This window comes from Dreissena polymorpha, chromosome 13 (genome assembly GCF_020536995.1).
Source record: "Dreissena polymorpha isolate Duluth1 chromosome 13, UMN_Dpol_1.0, whole genome shotgun sequence".
NCBI classification, from domain to species: Eukaryota; Metazoa; Mollusca; class Bivalvia; order Myida; family Dreissenidae; genus Dreissena; species Dreissena polymorpha.
The window spans coordinates 11,056,453-11,072,659 of NC_068367.1; the positions used below are offsets into that span (position 1 = coordinate 11,056,453).

Consider the following 16,207-nt stretch of genomic DNA (forward strand, 5'->3'; position numbering starts at 1 on the left):
ATCAACACAATTCGAAGGACCACAAGTCCATAACTTGTTACTCAAACGTTATGGTTGTTATGCAAAATGCCATAGTTTAGGAGACAAGAAACACTTAAATCGAATTGAGGTTATCACTAAGAAGTTGAATAATCATAAAATCCAATTTACGATATTTGGAACAGAGAATGAACCAGCACATGACTTCATGATAGGATCAGGTTTTACTAACTTCTGTAGACTTGATTTTTTACCGTTGCTGAAAATCATTGAAGATTAATTACAGCCTGAATAATCACGAGTTCTTTCAAAAGGTTAATATTAAACACTTTGCGTTCCTTTGACTATTTATTTACATATAAGCGGAAGTAGATGGTCTTATTGTCCCTTTCGGAGTAATGCAGGATCAAGATGAGCAAATCTGTATCCTCGCCCACCAACGTTGTGGTGCTACGACGGGATCGTTATACTGTATTTAACAATTTGAACGTCTGCATCCCCTGAAGACAGAACAACATAGCATCCCATTTTAGTCAGAGTTGTGCTGATCAGAGCAATCATGCCGGCCTTGTTTCTGTCACGAGACAAAAAGTCTTCCTTTTTTACATGAGCATTCTGTTTCTTTGCTGAAACTCACAATATGATTCACGTTTCCGGTGCGTTTTGTCTTTGTTATAATCACCGTCTTCGCAGCAATCGAACCCCACTGTCGCTTGTCCGTAATGCATTTCACTAAATCTACATAAGACTCGGCTATTGCGTTTTATGAGTCGCCCTTCTCCATGGTTAACGATGCAGCAAAGTGCCACCATCATGCATCTGTTTCATGAATACAGTTCATCACAGCCTCACATGGTGTGTCTACAGCAAACTCTTAAATTGCCTGAGCGATCTGAGGCTTATCTGCTGTACAAAGTATGTTCTTGGCTTCAAAGAAGGCAGCAGGATGGGAACTCAGTTCATAAGACAATACGACTGCAAGGGAAGGATCTCCGTATTTTGACACCACCAGAAAACTCTGGAACAGAAGAGCAGATTCAAACGCACTGTCAGAAGCGATCTTAACAGCCAAGCTATTCCAAAGAGATTTGGCTCTGTATTTTCTCGTGAATTTATAAGCAAAGAGCGACTTTCCTATGATATCTCTTATGATCGTTTTCCCAACCGCCTCCATTGCATGAACATTCACATGTGACCCAGCCACTATCCCATTGACCATATTTCTGAGAGTAGGGTCAGCTGTGTATGGTGATCAGGTTGTTATATGTGTCTTCATTTTCTCCAGATCAGAAGAATCCCCTTTGATGCACACTTCAGTTGAGTTTTTATGTTGTGCACTTGTAGTATCGGTCAGGTCTGTAAAATCCTGCATCGCACTGTTGTGCTCGGATGTTGCAGATAGGGTCCAATGGGTTTGCAGTTCCTCAGTCATTCCACTGCCGGGAGTTAGACCACATTTGCTCTATGAATACATTATCAATGTTTGCTCAATAACAAGATCAAGTCATAGCCTAGCCCAGCACTGATGGCTCCTACAAACAACTTGAAAACCAATACCGAATTTTCGATAAACGTCCGGGTGCGTTTCCTCCAGGTTGCTTATTTGCTGCATATATATGTAGTAATACGCAGATTGCAGGTAATGTAGCCAGCAGCAGCAAAGATGGATAGCAAATTGGCGGTGCCTAACGCATCAACCAATACCCAGTACGATATGCTTTAATCAACACCCTTGAATTGTTAATCATAAGCTAATAATTCAGCCAAACTATGTTTGTCTTTGAGGTCTGGGCAATTTCATATTTCAACTTCTCTGTAGCCCTCTCGAGTTTGATCAAAATCGCATAACATATCATCTGCTAGCGTCGTTTTGCCCCTCAAAAGTACAAATCCTTGGCATGATCCAGCAGCATCTGAATGTCTGGATCTTCCTCGGTCATTTCGGCTGAAAGCTGGCTGTGTATACACTTTTCAACATAAAGATGGTCCCGTGAAGCTCTCTGGACAGCTTTTCGTGTCACAATGTGCACAATTGCATTTCTCAATAGCAAGCCTCAAGTATGTTTTTGAGAGCAGTTTCTTCCATGAGGGATCCTAGCCCACCCAACCCCCCCCCCCCCGCCCCCCCCCCCCCCCGCCCCCCCTCCCCCCCGCAAGTTCATACATTTATGAAATATCCCAAATTCTGAACAGCATTGTGGCAAGGTTGCAAACTACGACTTATGTTGACAAAATGCACGCTTTATCCCCATTGTACATATTAATCATAGGCAAGAATTTGACTGGCAACAGCCCAGGGTACTGTCTTTGCTGATGCAAGATACGCATCATTCCCTGCCAATTCAGTGTTGCCTAAAGCTGAAAAATATCGATCCTCCTATCAAAATCCAGAAATTGTGGCAGGTCCAAACTATGGTGTATCACATAACAAGCATCACGTCAAAAGTAATGGACTCGCGGTCCTTCGTATTGTGTCATTGGACGCCATGTGCGATTTCTGTTTAACATAATAAACTTAAACTATGTCTGACAATCGAAATTTTGTTCTTTACCCCTCGAAACCACGGTATAGACAACAAAATCATCTAATCTGAGTGGATAGATACATAGTTATGATCATTAATAGGTTTTGGTTGCCATCTTGGCGGCCATTTTGGACGCCATGTTGGATTTGTGTGTAATGAAGTAAACTTAAACAATGTCAGATAATCTTAATGTGTTCTTTGCCCCTTGAGACCTATGTATATCCACCAAAATTATTAAATAGGTTTGGGCGGCAATCTTGGCGGCCGTTTTAGACGCCATGTTGGATTTGTGTGTACTATTATTAACTTAAACAATGTCTGATGATCTTAATGTTTTCTTTTCCCCTTGAAACGTAGGTATAGACACCAAATCCATTAAAGTTGAGTGGATAAATACATAGTTATGATCATTCATAGGTTTTGGTGGATATCTTCGCGGCCATTTTGGACGCCATTTTGGATTTGGGTGTAATATAATAAACTTATACAATGTATGATGATTGAAATGTTTTCTTTGCCCCTTGAAACCCATATATAGCCATCAAAATAATCAAATTTGAGTGGATATTTACATAGTTATGATCATTTATAAGTTTTGGCGGCCATCTTGGCGGCCATTTTCGACGCCATGTTGGATTTGTGAGTACTATTGTACACTTAAACAATGTCTGATGATCTTTATGTGTTCTTTGCCCCTTGAAACTTAGGAATATACACCAAATTCATCAAATGTGATTGTATAGTTACATAGTTGTAATCATTAATATGTATCGGCGGCCATCTTGGCGGCCATCTTGAAAAAAAAACTTTCCGGAGGTCCGATTGTGGTAAACGTTTGATATGTTTTAAAGAAGCTTCTACCCTACCAGGTTCAGTAAAAATACCTTTTGTAGCAATTGTTTGGTGGTTGAAGTTATTTTTTCATATATTGACCCTACTATTTTGGAGGCTCGCTAGTTTTTAGGAACTTTTCTTGCAATCTCATTAATATTCATAGATATGCAAATGTACTTATTTGTATATTTAACTGTAGATCATACTAGGTTATAATCATAATCTTCATTTTAACACCAAACCTTTGTTTCTAGAACCAATTTTGAAGAAATATTTGAGAATTATACTAGCTAAACTAGCTATTTAGTCAAAGCCTGGCGGTTGCCATAGAAACCGCTCAATAATAACTTATAGCTGCCCAACGGAGATTGTTATCACACATTTTGTTTCTTTATATTGAGTATACAATCAAGTAAGATAGGTGTTGTTTTGCCCCCCTGAGTGGTACAACCCAACCCATCTGGCTGATAGACTATTAGCTTGTTTTTTTGGCTAAAAAGAGACCTTCTTTAAACGAAAAAAATAAAAATAAAAGCGGACAGTGCCGTTCCTGATTAGCCAGTGGGGACTGCACAAGATTATCTGGGACGACACTTTAAGAACATCCATTAAACCCCTTTTTCACACAGCACGGCCCAGTTGTAATTTGTTTCTAAATTGAATTATTATTAGAAACAGCACTGCTGTTAAATTAGTCCTTTAAATTTTATAAATGGAATAATACAAGAATATTTTGAAAAGAGTTTTACACACATATAACAGTTACGTTGATGTCAGTAGAAAAGAATTATTGTCTTTAATATAAAATGTTTTTCAATATGAGACAGAACTGCACAATGGTCTGTCCCTTAGAACTATACATCATACGTATTTCAAAATAGTTATACCTAACAACACAAATAATTATAAGGGTTATTGAGAATACCAGCTTAGTGATAAGTATAGAGTAAGTCTGTGTGGCTAAACTTAGAAAGTCTTGACCATTTCAAGTTTTCGTGCCAAGCGATTATCTGGTATTCTGTTTTTCTCTCAAAAGAAGTGTCTTTTAGTTTCAACATATATCTCTGTGGGGGGTTAAAGACAAATGTACGTTAATTTTCACCCATGACATAGAGATAAAGAATAAAACACAATTAATGGCATTCGGACAAAATTAATATTGTTTATAAATATCATTTTGACATCTTCTTGTCTACCAAGTCACTGCAGAGGTATATGGAATGTAGCCAGTGTACAAGATATTGTTGTTTCGGCTTCTGCCACTCAGTCCTTATCGCCTGTGTAGCATGGATTTTCGATTTTAGTGACCGGATTCAAATAAATTGGGTTTTCCGTCTGAAATAACATGTTTGAAGAACCAGTCATAAACATTGCACGCATTACTAACATTATTCAGTGTTAGTGAAATGTCAACAAAAAAAGACACTCGCACAAATTTAAAATATCCGAAATCCTTCTGCAAGCATTAATAAACAAATGATATATATTTCAAAGTATACATACTGATATTCAGTTATATGATAACTGATGTAAGAACCAAACTTTGAATAAAGGTGATTAATACATGACTTTTAATATTAAGTTCAGTTTGCGTTGTTATTTTATGTAAGATACGCAGTTTTAGAGTGAAAACGAACTTTCCATTGTATTTAACGGACAATTCAAACTACTCATATGCTATACATCGAAAAACGTCCGTCCTTGGAATAACATGTATACGTTTCCACGCTGTGCTTCGAGCTGTCTTTGAAAATATACTATTACGTTTACCTAAGCGTTTGAAACAATATAAAATTCTTAATTAAATACATTCCAGTGCGCGATAGCGTAGTGGATATTTTGTCCGTTAACTACAAGTCATCGATTAATAAGCCGTCGTATTTTGTTTCAATCGAACTTAAATCAGTATCTTTAAACTTATTTAAATTAATATGCTAATGATAAATTTATCTCAGTAAATGCTAAAATGAGCGTAATCGTATCGATAAAATCGAACTTACGTAAACAAGTTTCAAATACATTTGGGCCGTGCTCTGTGAAAAGGGAGTCGTGCATGTGGGAAAAGTGTCGTCCCATAATAGCCTGTGCAGTCTGCACGTGCTAATCAGGCACTACACTGTCCGCTATTATGATATTTTCTGTTTTAAGAAAGTCAGTTCTTAGCAAAAATTCAGTTTAGTCGGAAAATGTCGTCGCTGATAAGCATGTGTGGACTGCACAGGCCAATCTGGGACGACACTTTACACACATGCCTTAAACCCCCTTTTCACGGAGCACGGCTCATTAATTTGAGTACTTTGGACAATGTATTATGTGTATACGTACGTTGCTCCACTTGGCGTTCTGTATCTCGTGCTCTAGGCGAGCATACTCGATGCGATCGTAGAAGAAAGTAAGAATCTTCCAGATGATGAGCAGCAATATACCCACCCCCAGGATGCCCCCGAGAAGTGGCAGTGCGATCAGCAAGGGGTCAGGGGGCAGCGAGCAGACTGAAATAGTTAAAAACTAATTAATACTAAAAAAACTTATTAGAGACTGATGACGTTAAAACACCGTTATCAAATCTTTAGAAGTCTCTTACATTTCGGCAATCCTAAGTTTTCAAACACACTCTTTTAAAGCAAAAAAAAATATTTTTGAAACTCCAATAACAGGAAGTTTTTTTGTAGTAATTACACATTTGTAGAAATTTGCCTTTTTATCTGAAATAACCATACTTGCGTTAATTCTTTGAAACATCAAACATGTCTATTACAACCTGACAACGGTCATAAAACCTTGCAGGCGAATGGAGAAGTCACTGGACCGTTACATTTGCGGGGTGTTTTTTTGGTAAATATATCGGGGAAAAACCATGCTGTTAAACACTGTCTTACTCGAATATTTAATGCATTCAATTGATTATAGAATGTTCTGATTATTGCATTGACGCTGTTTGGTGGGTATCCGTTTGGGAACAATGATTTATATTAGTACAATTACGTTATTGTGAGTGATAATGAAAGTGCATTAGTTATATTGTCGGTGTGCCTATGCATTTTCGGACACTGTACTTTGGTTATAATTGTGAGTCTCTACATTTTTTGCACACAATTTGATTATTTTTAAGTGCCCAAAAACTAAGACTATTTATAAAATTGATATCCAAAATGTACAACATATTGGACACAAACTGATGTAAACTTACATTTCTTCATAAAATACTCACTTTTTCCTTTTGTGATGTTCAGGAACACGTCGTTGTTGACACAGTCAACCACATAGTGCGTCTCGCACTTTTCTGCATCTATGTACCCACATGGCTCGATGTCTGAAAGTAGTGCGTGCGAGCAGTTTCTTTTTTATGCATGTGTCGGTAGTTATTTCTAGAGCTGATTTTAACCAATTTATGCCTAGTGGACTCTCCCATCCTTCTAAATTGGATCAATTTATTTCCAAAATTAGGGATGTTTTGTATATTTATTTCTATATTAAGAATATTTCTTACAGAAATTCCTTTAAGCAAACAGCGCAGACCCTGATGAGACGTCGCATCATGCATCATGCGGCGTCTCATCTGGGTCTTCGCTGTTTGCCAAGGCCTTTTTTTAGACGCTAGGCATATTTGGGTTAAGTGTGTACCTGTTCTTATTTGACAAGACAAATAAGTGTGTACGGTCCACAAAATACAATTAACGGGTTATTATTAAAACTATTTTATGGTCTTCATTTATATAGAGAAAAAAAGCGCCAAACTGAATTGCCTGAGCTGCTATTTGTACTAATACTCATAAATCAAATGGCATTATTGATATGCAAAATAAACGATCATTATAAGTGGAAATTAATGAATTTTACCGGCTGATTATGACAATTCAAATAGGCTGGTGAAATGGAATTGAAATGCAAGGGGAACATAGTAATGGGTCGTGCTCTGTGAAAAAGGGTTTAATGCATGTGCGTAAAGTGTCGCCCCAGATTAGCCTGTGCAGTCCGCACAGGCTTATCAGGGACGACACTTTCCGCTTAAACAAGATTTTTGCTAAGAAGAGACTATATTTAAACGAAAAATGACATAAAAGCGTTAAGTGTCGTCTCTGATTAGCCTGTGTGGACTGCACATGCTAATCCGAGCCGACACTTTACGCACATGCATACAACCAATAAGCACGGTCCATTAATAAATGGTGCAGGCAAAAATGTAGCACTACCAGAGAATCGGTCCACCCGATTAATTTTGAGAGCTTCGCACACCGGACATGCCGTGCTGGAGTTAAGAGCGGAGCTGCCTTTCTGGTCCAGACATTGTACACATTCTCTGTACCCGCACTTCCGGCAGCGGTCACATTTCTGTTAAGTTTGAAAATAATGCATTCATGTTTGATTGATCGATTGATGAATGGATAGATAGATGGATGGATCGAGTGAGTGAGTAAATGAGCCAGCCAGCCAGTCAGTCAATCAGCTGGTCAGTCAGTAAGCTAGTCAGTGATCTAGTTAGTAAGTCAGCTAGTCAGTCAGTCAGCTAGTCAGTCAGCTAGTCAATCAGCTAGTCAGTCAGTTATTCAGTCAGTCAGTCAGGTATTCAGTCAGTCAGTCAGCTATTCAGTCAGTCAGTCGGCTATTCAGTCAGTTATTCAGTCAGCTATTCAGTCAGCTGGTCAGTCAGCTGGTCAGTCTGCAAGTCAGTCAGCTAGTCAGCTGGTCAGTCAGTCAGCTAGTCAGTCGGCTAGTCAGTCAGCTAGTCAGTCAGCTTGTCAATCAGCTAGTCAGTCAGTCAGCTAGCCAGTCAGCTAGTAAGTCAGCTAGTCAGTCAGCTAGTCAGTCAGTCGGCTAGACAGTCACCTAGTGAGTCACATAGTTAGTCAGCTAGTCAGTCAGTCAGTCAGTCCGTCCGTCCGTCTGTCTTTTCGTCTGGCAAGCAGACAGACATGCAGGCATTCAGGCAGGCAGGAAGTCAATCTATATATAGATATGGATATAGACATATTCGAGTTAATTTAAAAAAAAAACAATAAGATTTCTATCTTTTAATCAACCAAACATAAATAATACATTTACAAGACAAATGGGGAAAAATAACAGAACCAACACTTTTTTCACATCAAATCAAATAGGTAACAAGATCCAGTTTAGGCGGAGAGTATCGGCCCTGATTAGCCTATGCAAAGTACACAGGCTAATATGGGACGACACTTTACGCACAAGCATTAAACCCCCTTTTCACAGAGCACGGCTCAATTCTATATACAAGATATGATATGACATGAATGGATGCCTTACCGGACATAAGTTGCACGTGGGACCTTCGTAGTTCCGCTCGCATACGCATGCGCCACATTCGCACTTCCCGTGGCCGCTGCACGTCAGCTGCAAACCATAGAAAAGAGAATAACTGATATACGATATTAACTTCAACTAGAAAATAATGAAATTGGATATCGATGAAAAATTGATATTGTTACTCACATGCGACGAAATAACAAGATATTTTCAAAATTGGTCAATGACAAGTCATTCATTTGCCAGCTCCATTTTCGATCGATGTTTTTAGAATGTTTTAAGTGCATGTATTTGAATCGATTTCTGTATGTAATAGTATAACCAACGTATGTACATGGTGGAATTATTGAAACAAAGTCTACTCCGTCCTTAATCCAAAGCCTATATCTCCTCATGTAGATGCTTGTTGAATAGAAGTTCGCGTACATTGTATCGAAAATAAAATTTGACTTGGAGGTCTAAAACCTGCACAATTAATTAGACCGACCGAAGTTTGATTTACGAGAAAATATATCGATATGCCATCAAAATATTGTCAATGTGATCATTTACAGATTGATTTTATGACTTTAGACACTTAGAAAATAAAACCACTATAGACTTCTTCTTATAAAAGAATGACAAGGTAAGTTTTGTAGTAACCAGTCAGGGTTCTACTACCAATAGAATGACAAGGTTAGTTTTGTAGTAACCAGTCAGGGTTCTACTACCAATAAAATGACAATGTTAGTTTTGTAGTAACCAGTCAGGGTTCTACTACCAATAGAACGACAATGTTTGTTTTGTAGTAACCAGTCCGTGTTTTACTACCAAGATGGTTGTATAAGAGTTATTTATACCATAATTAGTCACAATACACGTGAAACGTAAGTCGACGCTCATAATATTTACAAATGGTCTGATTTAAGTGAAAAAAAATGTGTTAATGTTTGAGTTTTGTCATTGCACTAGTTCAATGACTATGGCTCCCAGTTTGATATTTAAATACTCGCCCCGTTTTCCGCGTTTATGCAGTTTTGTTCCGGCGGGCACTCGCACAGTTTGCCGTAGTAATCGTCCTTGCAGTCTCGACACTGGCCGCACACGCATGTCCCGCGATCTGTCAGAAACACATTCACCAAATAAACTTTCCCAAAAATACCGTTTTTGAAACTCAAATAATCCTTATGATTTAAGTGATTTTGTTCACAAATTTGTTAAGCATTTACTGAAGGACCTAAACGTTCAATGATTCTAGGACTACACGAACAAAAACACGTATAAGTAAAAGAAACGCTCCAATCCAGGATAAAAAAGTTTTATGTTTCCATTTACCCGCCTGACCCTTTTTTTTGTATGGATCAAAAAATAATTTGTAATTTGGCGATGCGTTTATGGGCTGTATTTCTGTTTAACCCATTTATGCCAAGCGTCTAGAAAAAAAATGCCTTGGCAAACAGCGTTGACCCAGATGAGAAGCCGCATGATGCGGCGTCTCATCAGGTCTGTGCTGTTTGCTTAAAGGAATTTCTGTAAAAAATAGTCTAAATATAGACATAAATATACAAGATATCCCTTATTTTGGAAATAAATTGATCCAATTTAGAAGGATGGGTGAGTCCACCAGGCATAAATGGGTTAAATCTTATTGCGGCCTTACTACTGCACTTCTCGCCGCTGGTTCTGTTGATGCAGGGGTTGTTGTTGCATTCGCAGTACGTCCCCTCGTAGTTGGGCTGACATTTGCATACGCCGCACTCGCACGTGCCTAGGTCCTCACAGATCTTCTTTGTCCGGTTGTCTCTACAAGCCAATGAGTCCATTAAGTATAACAATTACTATTGTAAATTAAAATTGTTAGTTTTTCAGTCTTTGTACACTTGTATTGCCGTATTCGTGTTCATGCATTAAAGATGCAAAGGAGCTCTGTAAGTCATGCCTAAGTATTTCTTTTTGTCACGTGATTTGGCGGGAGACGGTTGTGTTTTTGTGCGGTGAGAGAAAAACAGTGGATAAATAATTAAATGTTCGTTAATATTAACTTTTTAATGCAATCTACAAGTGGTTTAAGTGCTTTATAACAGGACCTATGGGCAAAGATAAACGAAAAACAAGAAATAGTAGTGATATAGTGTTGAAACTGCAAGATGTAACTGAAGGGGTCGATATTGCTATAGCGCAAGTTACAAGCAGAGTGGATCATATGGAGAAGGAGCGAACGAACTTCCGGGACGATCTTGCTTACCTTAAGGCCCAGTCCATGAGAAACAATATCATTTTTACTGGCTTGCCCGACAACAATACGACAGAAAACGAGACAACGGAAGTCACGGAGAAGAAGCTGCGAGAACATCTCCACTTAGCATTAAAAATCCACAAGGAGGTTGCTGATACCATGAAGTTTGAAATGGTAAATCGAACGTCGAATGAGCGCACTCCAGGAAAACCCCGTTCGATTGTGGCAAAGTTTGTGTTTTTTAAAGATAGGGAAACGGTAAGACGCCAGTGGAAGCACTTAAGCGGTACTGGATTTAACGTTTTTGAACAATTTCCACCGGAAGTAGTAGCTAAACGCCGCAAGCTTCTGCGGAAGATGAGAGAGGCCAGAGACCAGGGCAAGCGAGCTTGGATCGCGTATGATACACTCTACATAGACGGCCGTCCGGTGCGAGATTAGGGACACGAGGGAGGAGAACTCCAAATTATTTCCTGGAACGTAAATGGACTAACTTACTGTAAGAAAAGTGACCCTTCTTTTGTAAATATACTTTCCAATTTTGACATTTGTTTTATATATGAATCGTGGACTAATTCTGATAGCAATGTAGCGCTTAATGGCTACATCAGTCATAACTTTCATAGAAAATTTCTAAATAGAAATGCTAAGAGATGTAGTGGTGGTATTGTTTTATATTACAAAGAATGTTTAAAAGATGGTATCCAAATTGTACAAAAACAGCATGATTCTATTATATGGTTAAAACTTGATCGTATATTTTTTGGTACTGATGAGGATATATATTTGTAAAGCTGTTACATTTGGTGTGAATATTCACCTGCTTATAACATTGTTAATGTGGATTTCTTTGATATTTTAGAAAATTAAATTGCATCATATAATCATCGAGGTAAAGTGTTAATATTCGGTGATTTTAATAGTAGAACTAGTAATAAATGCGATTATATTATTCATGGCACATTAAATATAGTATTAAACCGATGATATTGATTATAATCCCGATGTGCACTCGGTCAGGGCCTCAGTAGTCCCACAATAATCACGGGATTAAACTTCTTGACTTCGAGTTTTCGTATTGTGAACGGTAGGATTGGTGATAGTTGTAATCACACATATTTTTCACGTAACGGGCTATCTACAATTGATTACTTGCTTTGTCAAGAACGATATTTTTCGTTGATTAAGGATTTTACTGTGAATGATTTTAACGAATTCAGCGATTATGCGTTTTTGTCATTTTCGCTTTATTGTAACAATTTTTCAGGAGATAATCCCTCGTATGAGGAAATCAAATTTAAATGGGACGAATCGTTACGCAATGAATTCCGCTCGGGTATAATAGCCAAATTACCAGATTTTATGAGAATTGTGAACGATATAAATTGCTATTGTAATGAATCGATCAACAATGCGTTGAATATTTTACAGACGTTTTTTGCAGAGTAGCAGACCCGTTATTTTCGAAAACTATTGTTATTTCTAATAAATCAGAATTTAAAGAAAGTGGTAGCTTTAAGCATAAAGATTGGTTTAATACCGACTGTAAAATCGCACATTTAAACTTTAAAAGAATGTTAAACTTATCTAATTCTGACAGAAACGATGTCAATAGAACGCAGTTATTAGAATACAAACGGGCTTATAAAACATTAATCAACAAAAAGAAGAAAGAATACAATCAAAGGAAAGTAACCGAGTTAGAGAGTTTGAGGAATAAAAAAACCCAAAGATTATTGGAAATACTTAAAATCTAAAAGAAAAAACAAAGGTGAAACTATATCATTATATAATTTTCGTTCAATTTTCCCAAGTATTAGCAGTGGTATTTATGAATTCGAGAATGATGATGCTGAATCATTTTGTTCCAATAATAATTTTGATTTGCCGAATACTCGATTTCAGGAACTTGATTAACCATTTACTATTAATGAAATTATTAAAGGTATTAATTACTTGAAACGAAATAAAGCTTGTGCAAGTGATTGCATTTTGAATGAATATCTGTTTGAATGTTAAGATATTATTTCATCTCATATATGTGACCTATTTAATGCAATTTTAAACTCTGGTGTTTATCCAGAAAAGTGGACTGGGGTATAATAATCACTGTACACAAAAAAGGAAATACTTCAGATATTTATAATTATAGGTGAATAACACTTCTTAGTTGCTTATCTAAACTGTTTACCTCTGTTGTAAATGCACGCATTTAAACCTTTTGTAACAACTCTAATATTATTTCGGACGCACAGTTCGGATTTAGAAAAGGGCGGTCCACTGTTGATGCTATTTTTATTTTAATGTCTTTAGTACAAAAATATGTAAATGAAAATAAAAGTTTATATGTTATATACGTTGATATGTTAAAATGTTTTGATACTTTTTTATAAATGGTTTATGGCTAAAATTATACAAATGTGGTATTAAGGCAAACTGCTCAGAATTATTAAAAATATGTATCATAATGTCAAATCTTGTGTAAGGCATTGTTCATCCTATTCAGAATATTTTAGTTATGCTGTCGGACTACGTCAAGAGGAATAAATGTCACCTCTACTATTTTCGTTATTTATTGAAGACCTAGAATTAGTTTTACAAATAGTTCTACTTCCGGTTTGCTTATTGATAATATTATACTTATATTGTTGCTTTTTGCTGACGATAGGGCAATACTAGGTAAATCGCCTGAAGAAGTACAATCTCATTTGGACCGTTAACTTGAATACTGCAATACCTGGGGACTAAAGGTAAATATTACTAAAACAAAAATTATGGTTTTCCGGAAACGTGGTCGTCTTTTACCATCAGAACATTGGACATATAATTGTAGACCAATAGAGGTTGTCAATGATTTTAATTATTTGGTTACAGTTTTTAATTATACAGGTAAATTCTCTATGAACCAAGATATATCTAGCTGGTAAAGCACTAAAAGCACTAAATAATTTATTCATTTAATGCAAAGAATTTGATTTTAAACCTAAAACGGTATGTCAGTTGTTTGATGCTTTTGTTAGTTCAATTCTAAACTATGCATGCGAAGTTTGGGGCAACACAAAGTCAAAAGAAATTGAACGAATACATTTAAAATTTTGCAAAAGGTTGCTGACTGTTAAACAGAACACTTGTAATGCAGCAGTATATGGGGAGTTGGGTCGGCATCCTTTATTTATTAATCGTTTTATTAGAATTGTAAAATACTGGTTTAAAATTTCAAATTCTGATAATATTATTATAAAATGTGTATATTTACAAGCCCTGCAAGATAGCAATAAGGGACATATAAATTGGGTTACTAATGTTATAAGGCTGTTAGACACATATGGACTTTCACATGCTTTTGATGACGTGAATTTGGTCGATGTTAATCTATTTTTATATCAATTTAAATGTAGAGTTATTGATATTTTTATCCAGGACTGCAGAAATGTCAAATTGTATCATTAGGCATAAAAGAAATTACTTTTATATCATGATGTTTTTGTACTTAATACATTTTCCGCTCGCTGCACTTTGCTTTCTATAATTCCTCTGTCAGTGCCTTTAACTTGATACAAATCTTCTCATATCAATTTTCTTAGGGAACTTACTTTCAGCTCGTCTATTACATGATATATTCTCCTCGTGTGGCCTCTTACTTGATACATTTCCCCTCATGTGGCCTCTTACTTGATACATTTCCCCTCCATGACTTCCGTTGTGTCTCCCTCGGCGCGACTGCACTGACAGAACTCCCCGTACCGCCCCGGTTTGCACCGACACATTCCGCACTCGTAGGTACCGTTCTTGTTACTGCACTTATCATCCAGTTCCTAGAAACAATGAGCCTGAATAAATAACGTCACACATTCACGCATTCATGTGTACCCTTAAGATGTCTCAAGACGAAAGAGAAATGCGTTATATTATTAGTACAGCACGCACATACACGTATATCGTCAAGTTCTTGAACGCAGAGACGACATAATATAGTCCAGTGCGTTCATATATCGTCAAGTTCCTGAAATCGGAAGCGAAATATACGCGATAACAGCGTACGCAAAGACCTGAAATCGGAACATAAATATACTTGTGCAGCACATACATAAATCGTCAAGTGAGTAGATAAATCGTCACGTTTCTGAAAAAGAAAAAGGAATACACTAGCCCAGCACGTACATAAATCGTACGTTAAGTACGTTTTAAAAAGGAAACACACAATATCCAGTCTAGTGCGTTCATCTATCCCAAATATTCAGGTTCATGAAACCGAAATAAAAAAAATCATTTCTTAACCGACAATACATCGTCAAATACATGGATAAAGGGAGATATAAGTTCAGAAACAACTGCTCGACTACGTACAGTGCATCAAACTGCCGCATATCTAAATCAGAGTAAATAGGGAAAATTCATGTTTTGTAATGAAAAATTCATATTAATGAAAATGTTTCGAAATCTACTCAGATGGTAAAATATTCATAATTATATTTCATAACATAGCTCTGTTTTAAATTGAAAGTTATGTGTACCTTAGAATCAATGTTATCATCATCGCAAGGTTCATCGCTTGTGTTCATCATTTTGATAAAATGGCGTATCTCCTAATTTGCAATTAGAATACATTTTGCTGCTCCAACTCATTTATCGTTCTCCTCTTACCGCGGACTTCTCGCAATCGCAGTCGCACGAGTAGTCCACCTCGATCTCCAGATGCTCTTGCAGACCGGACGGAACCAGTTTGAACGTTCGATTGACGTCCTCCTTTGGACATTCCGTCAGCGTCACGCTCACGTTGAAAATCACCTGCAAGAGAAATAGTAACGGAATGGATATCGCCGCACGTATCATATGCTCGCTGACACATGGATATTATTAGTGACGCCGTTAGTAACTGACGGTGTATGGGATACACCCTCAGTAATTTAATAGCATACGAGAGCGAGCTCGAGCATGATATTAAATTACTGAGGGTGTATATCCCATACACCGTCAGTTACTAACGGTGTAACGATTATATCTCAACCGACTACTCGATTACTCGGTGGGTATGGACATTACTCGGGGGTATGGAAAAGACTCCACGGGCACGTGACCGCTCTAAGCCAATCGGATTAGGGCATTTTTGTAGGAGGTGAGATATTAAATTATTTCTCAAAAAAGGTAGTACCTGAAAGCATTAAGCTCAGGTAGAAAACCAACGCCGCACGTAATAGTAACACTCAGGTTGTAAAACAAGGTCGCGGGAAAATGTTGAAGCACAACTACAAGAAATCGCCATACTCAAGTAGAAATATACTTGAAATAGTAATCTTAACAGCCACTTTAAAATAATATAACAAAGAAATCGTCGCACGTTTAATTTAATCTTAAAACTTATCATAAGATTCAAACTCATATACACCTG

General features: G+C 37.2%; 1 protein-coding gene across 1 annotated transcript in view; it reads right to left on the reverse strand.

The window, feature by feature from the left end:
• Window positions 1-4,067: 4,067 nt before the first annotated feature.
• Window positions 4,068-16,207, reverse strand: part of LOC127855190 (integrin beta-1-like) — a 32,808-nt gene continuing 20,668 nt past the window's right edge. Inside the window, exons 14-22 of the mRNA XM_052390605.1 lie at window positions 15,463-15,606; window positions 14,491-14,633; window positions 10,243-10,385; window positions 9,596-9,702; window positions 8,604-8,690; window positions 7,532-7,670; window positions 6,550-6,651; window positions 5,664-5,830; window positions 4,068-4,673 (exon numbers count right to left, since the gene is read on the reverse strand). Coding sequence (XP_052246565.1) covers window positions 4,602-4,673; window positions 5,664-5,830; window positions 6,550-6,651; window positions 7,532-7,670; window positions 8,604-8,690; window positions 9,596-9,702; window positions 10,243-10,385; window positions 14,491-14,633; window positions 15,463-15,606 — 1,104 coding nt within the window. The 3' untranslated portion in view covers window positions 4,068-4,601. The remainder of the gene's footprint in view (window positions 4,674-5,663; window positions 5,831-6,549; window positions 6,652-7,531; window positions 7,671-8,603; window positions 8,691-9,595; window positions 9,703-10,242; window positions 10,386-14,490; window positions 14,634-15,462; window positions 15,607-16,207) is intronic.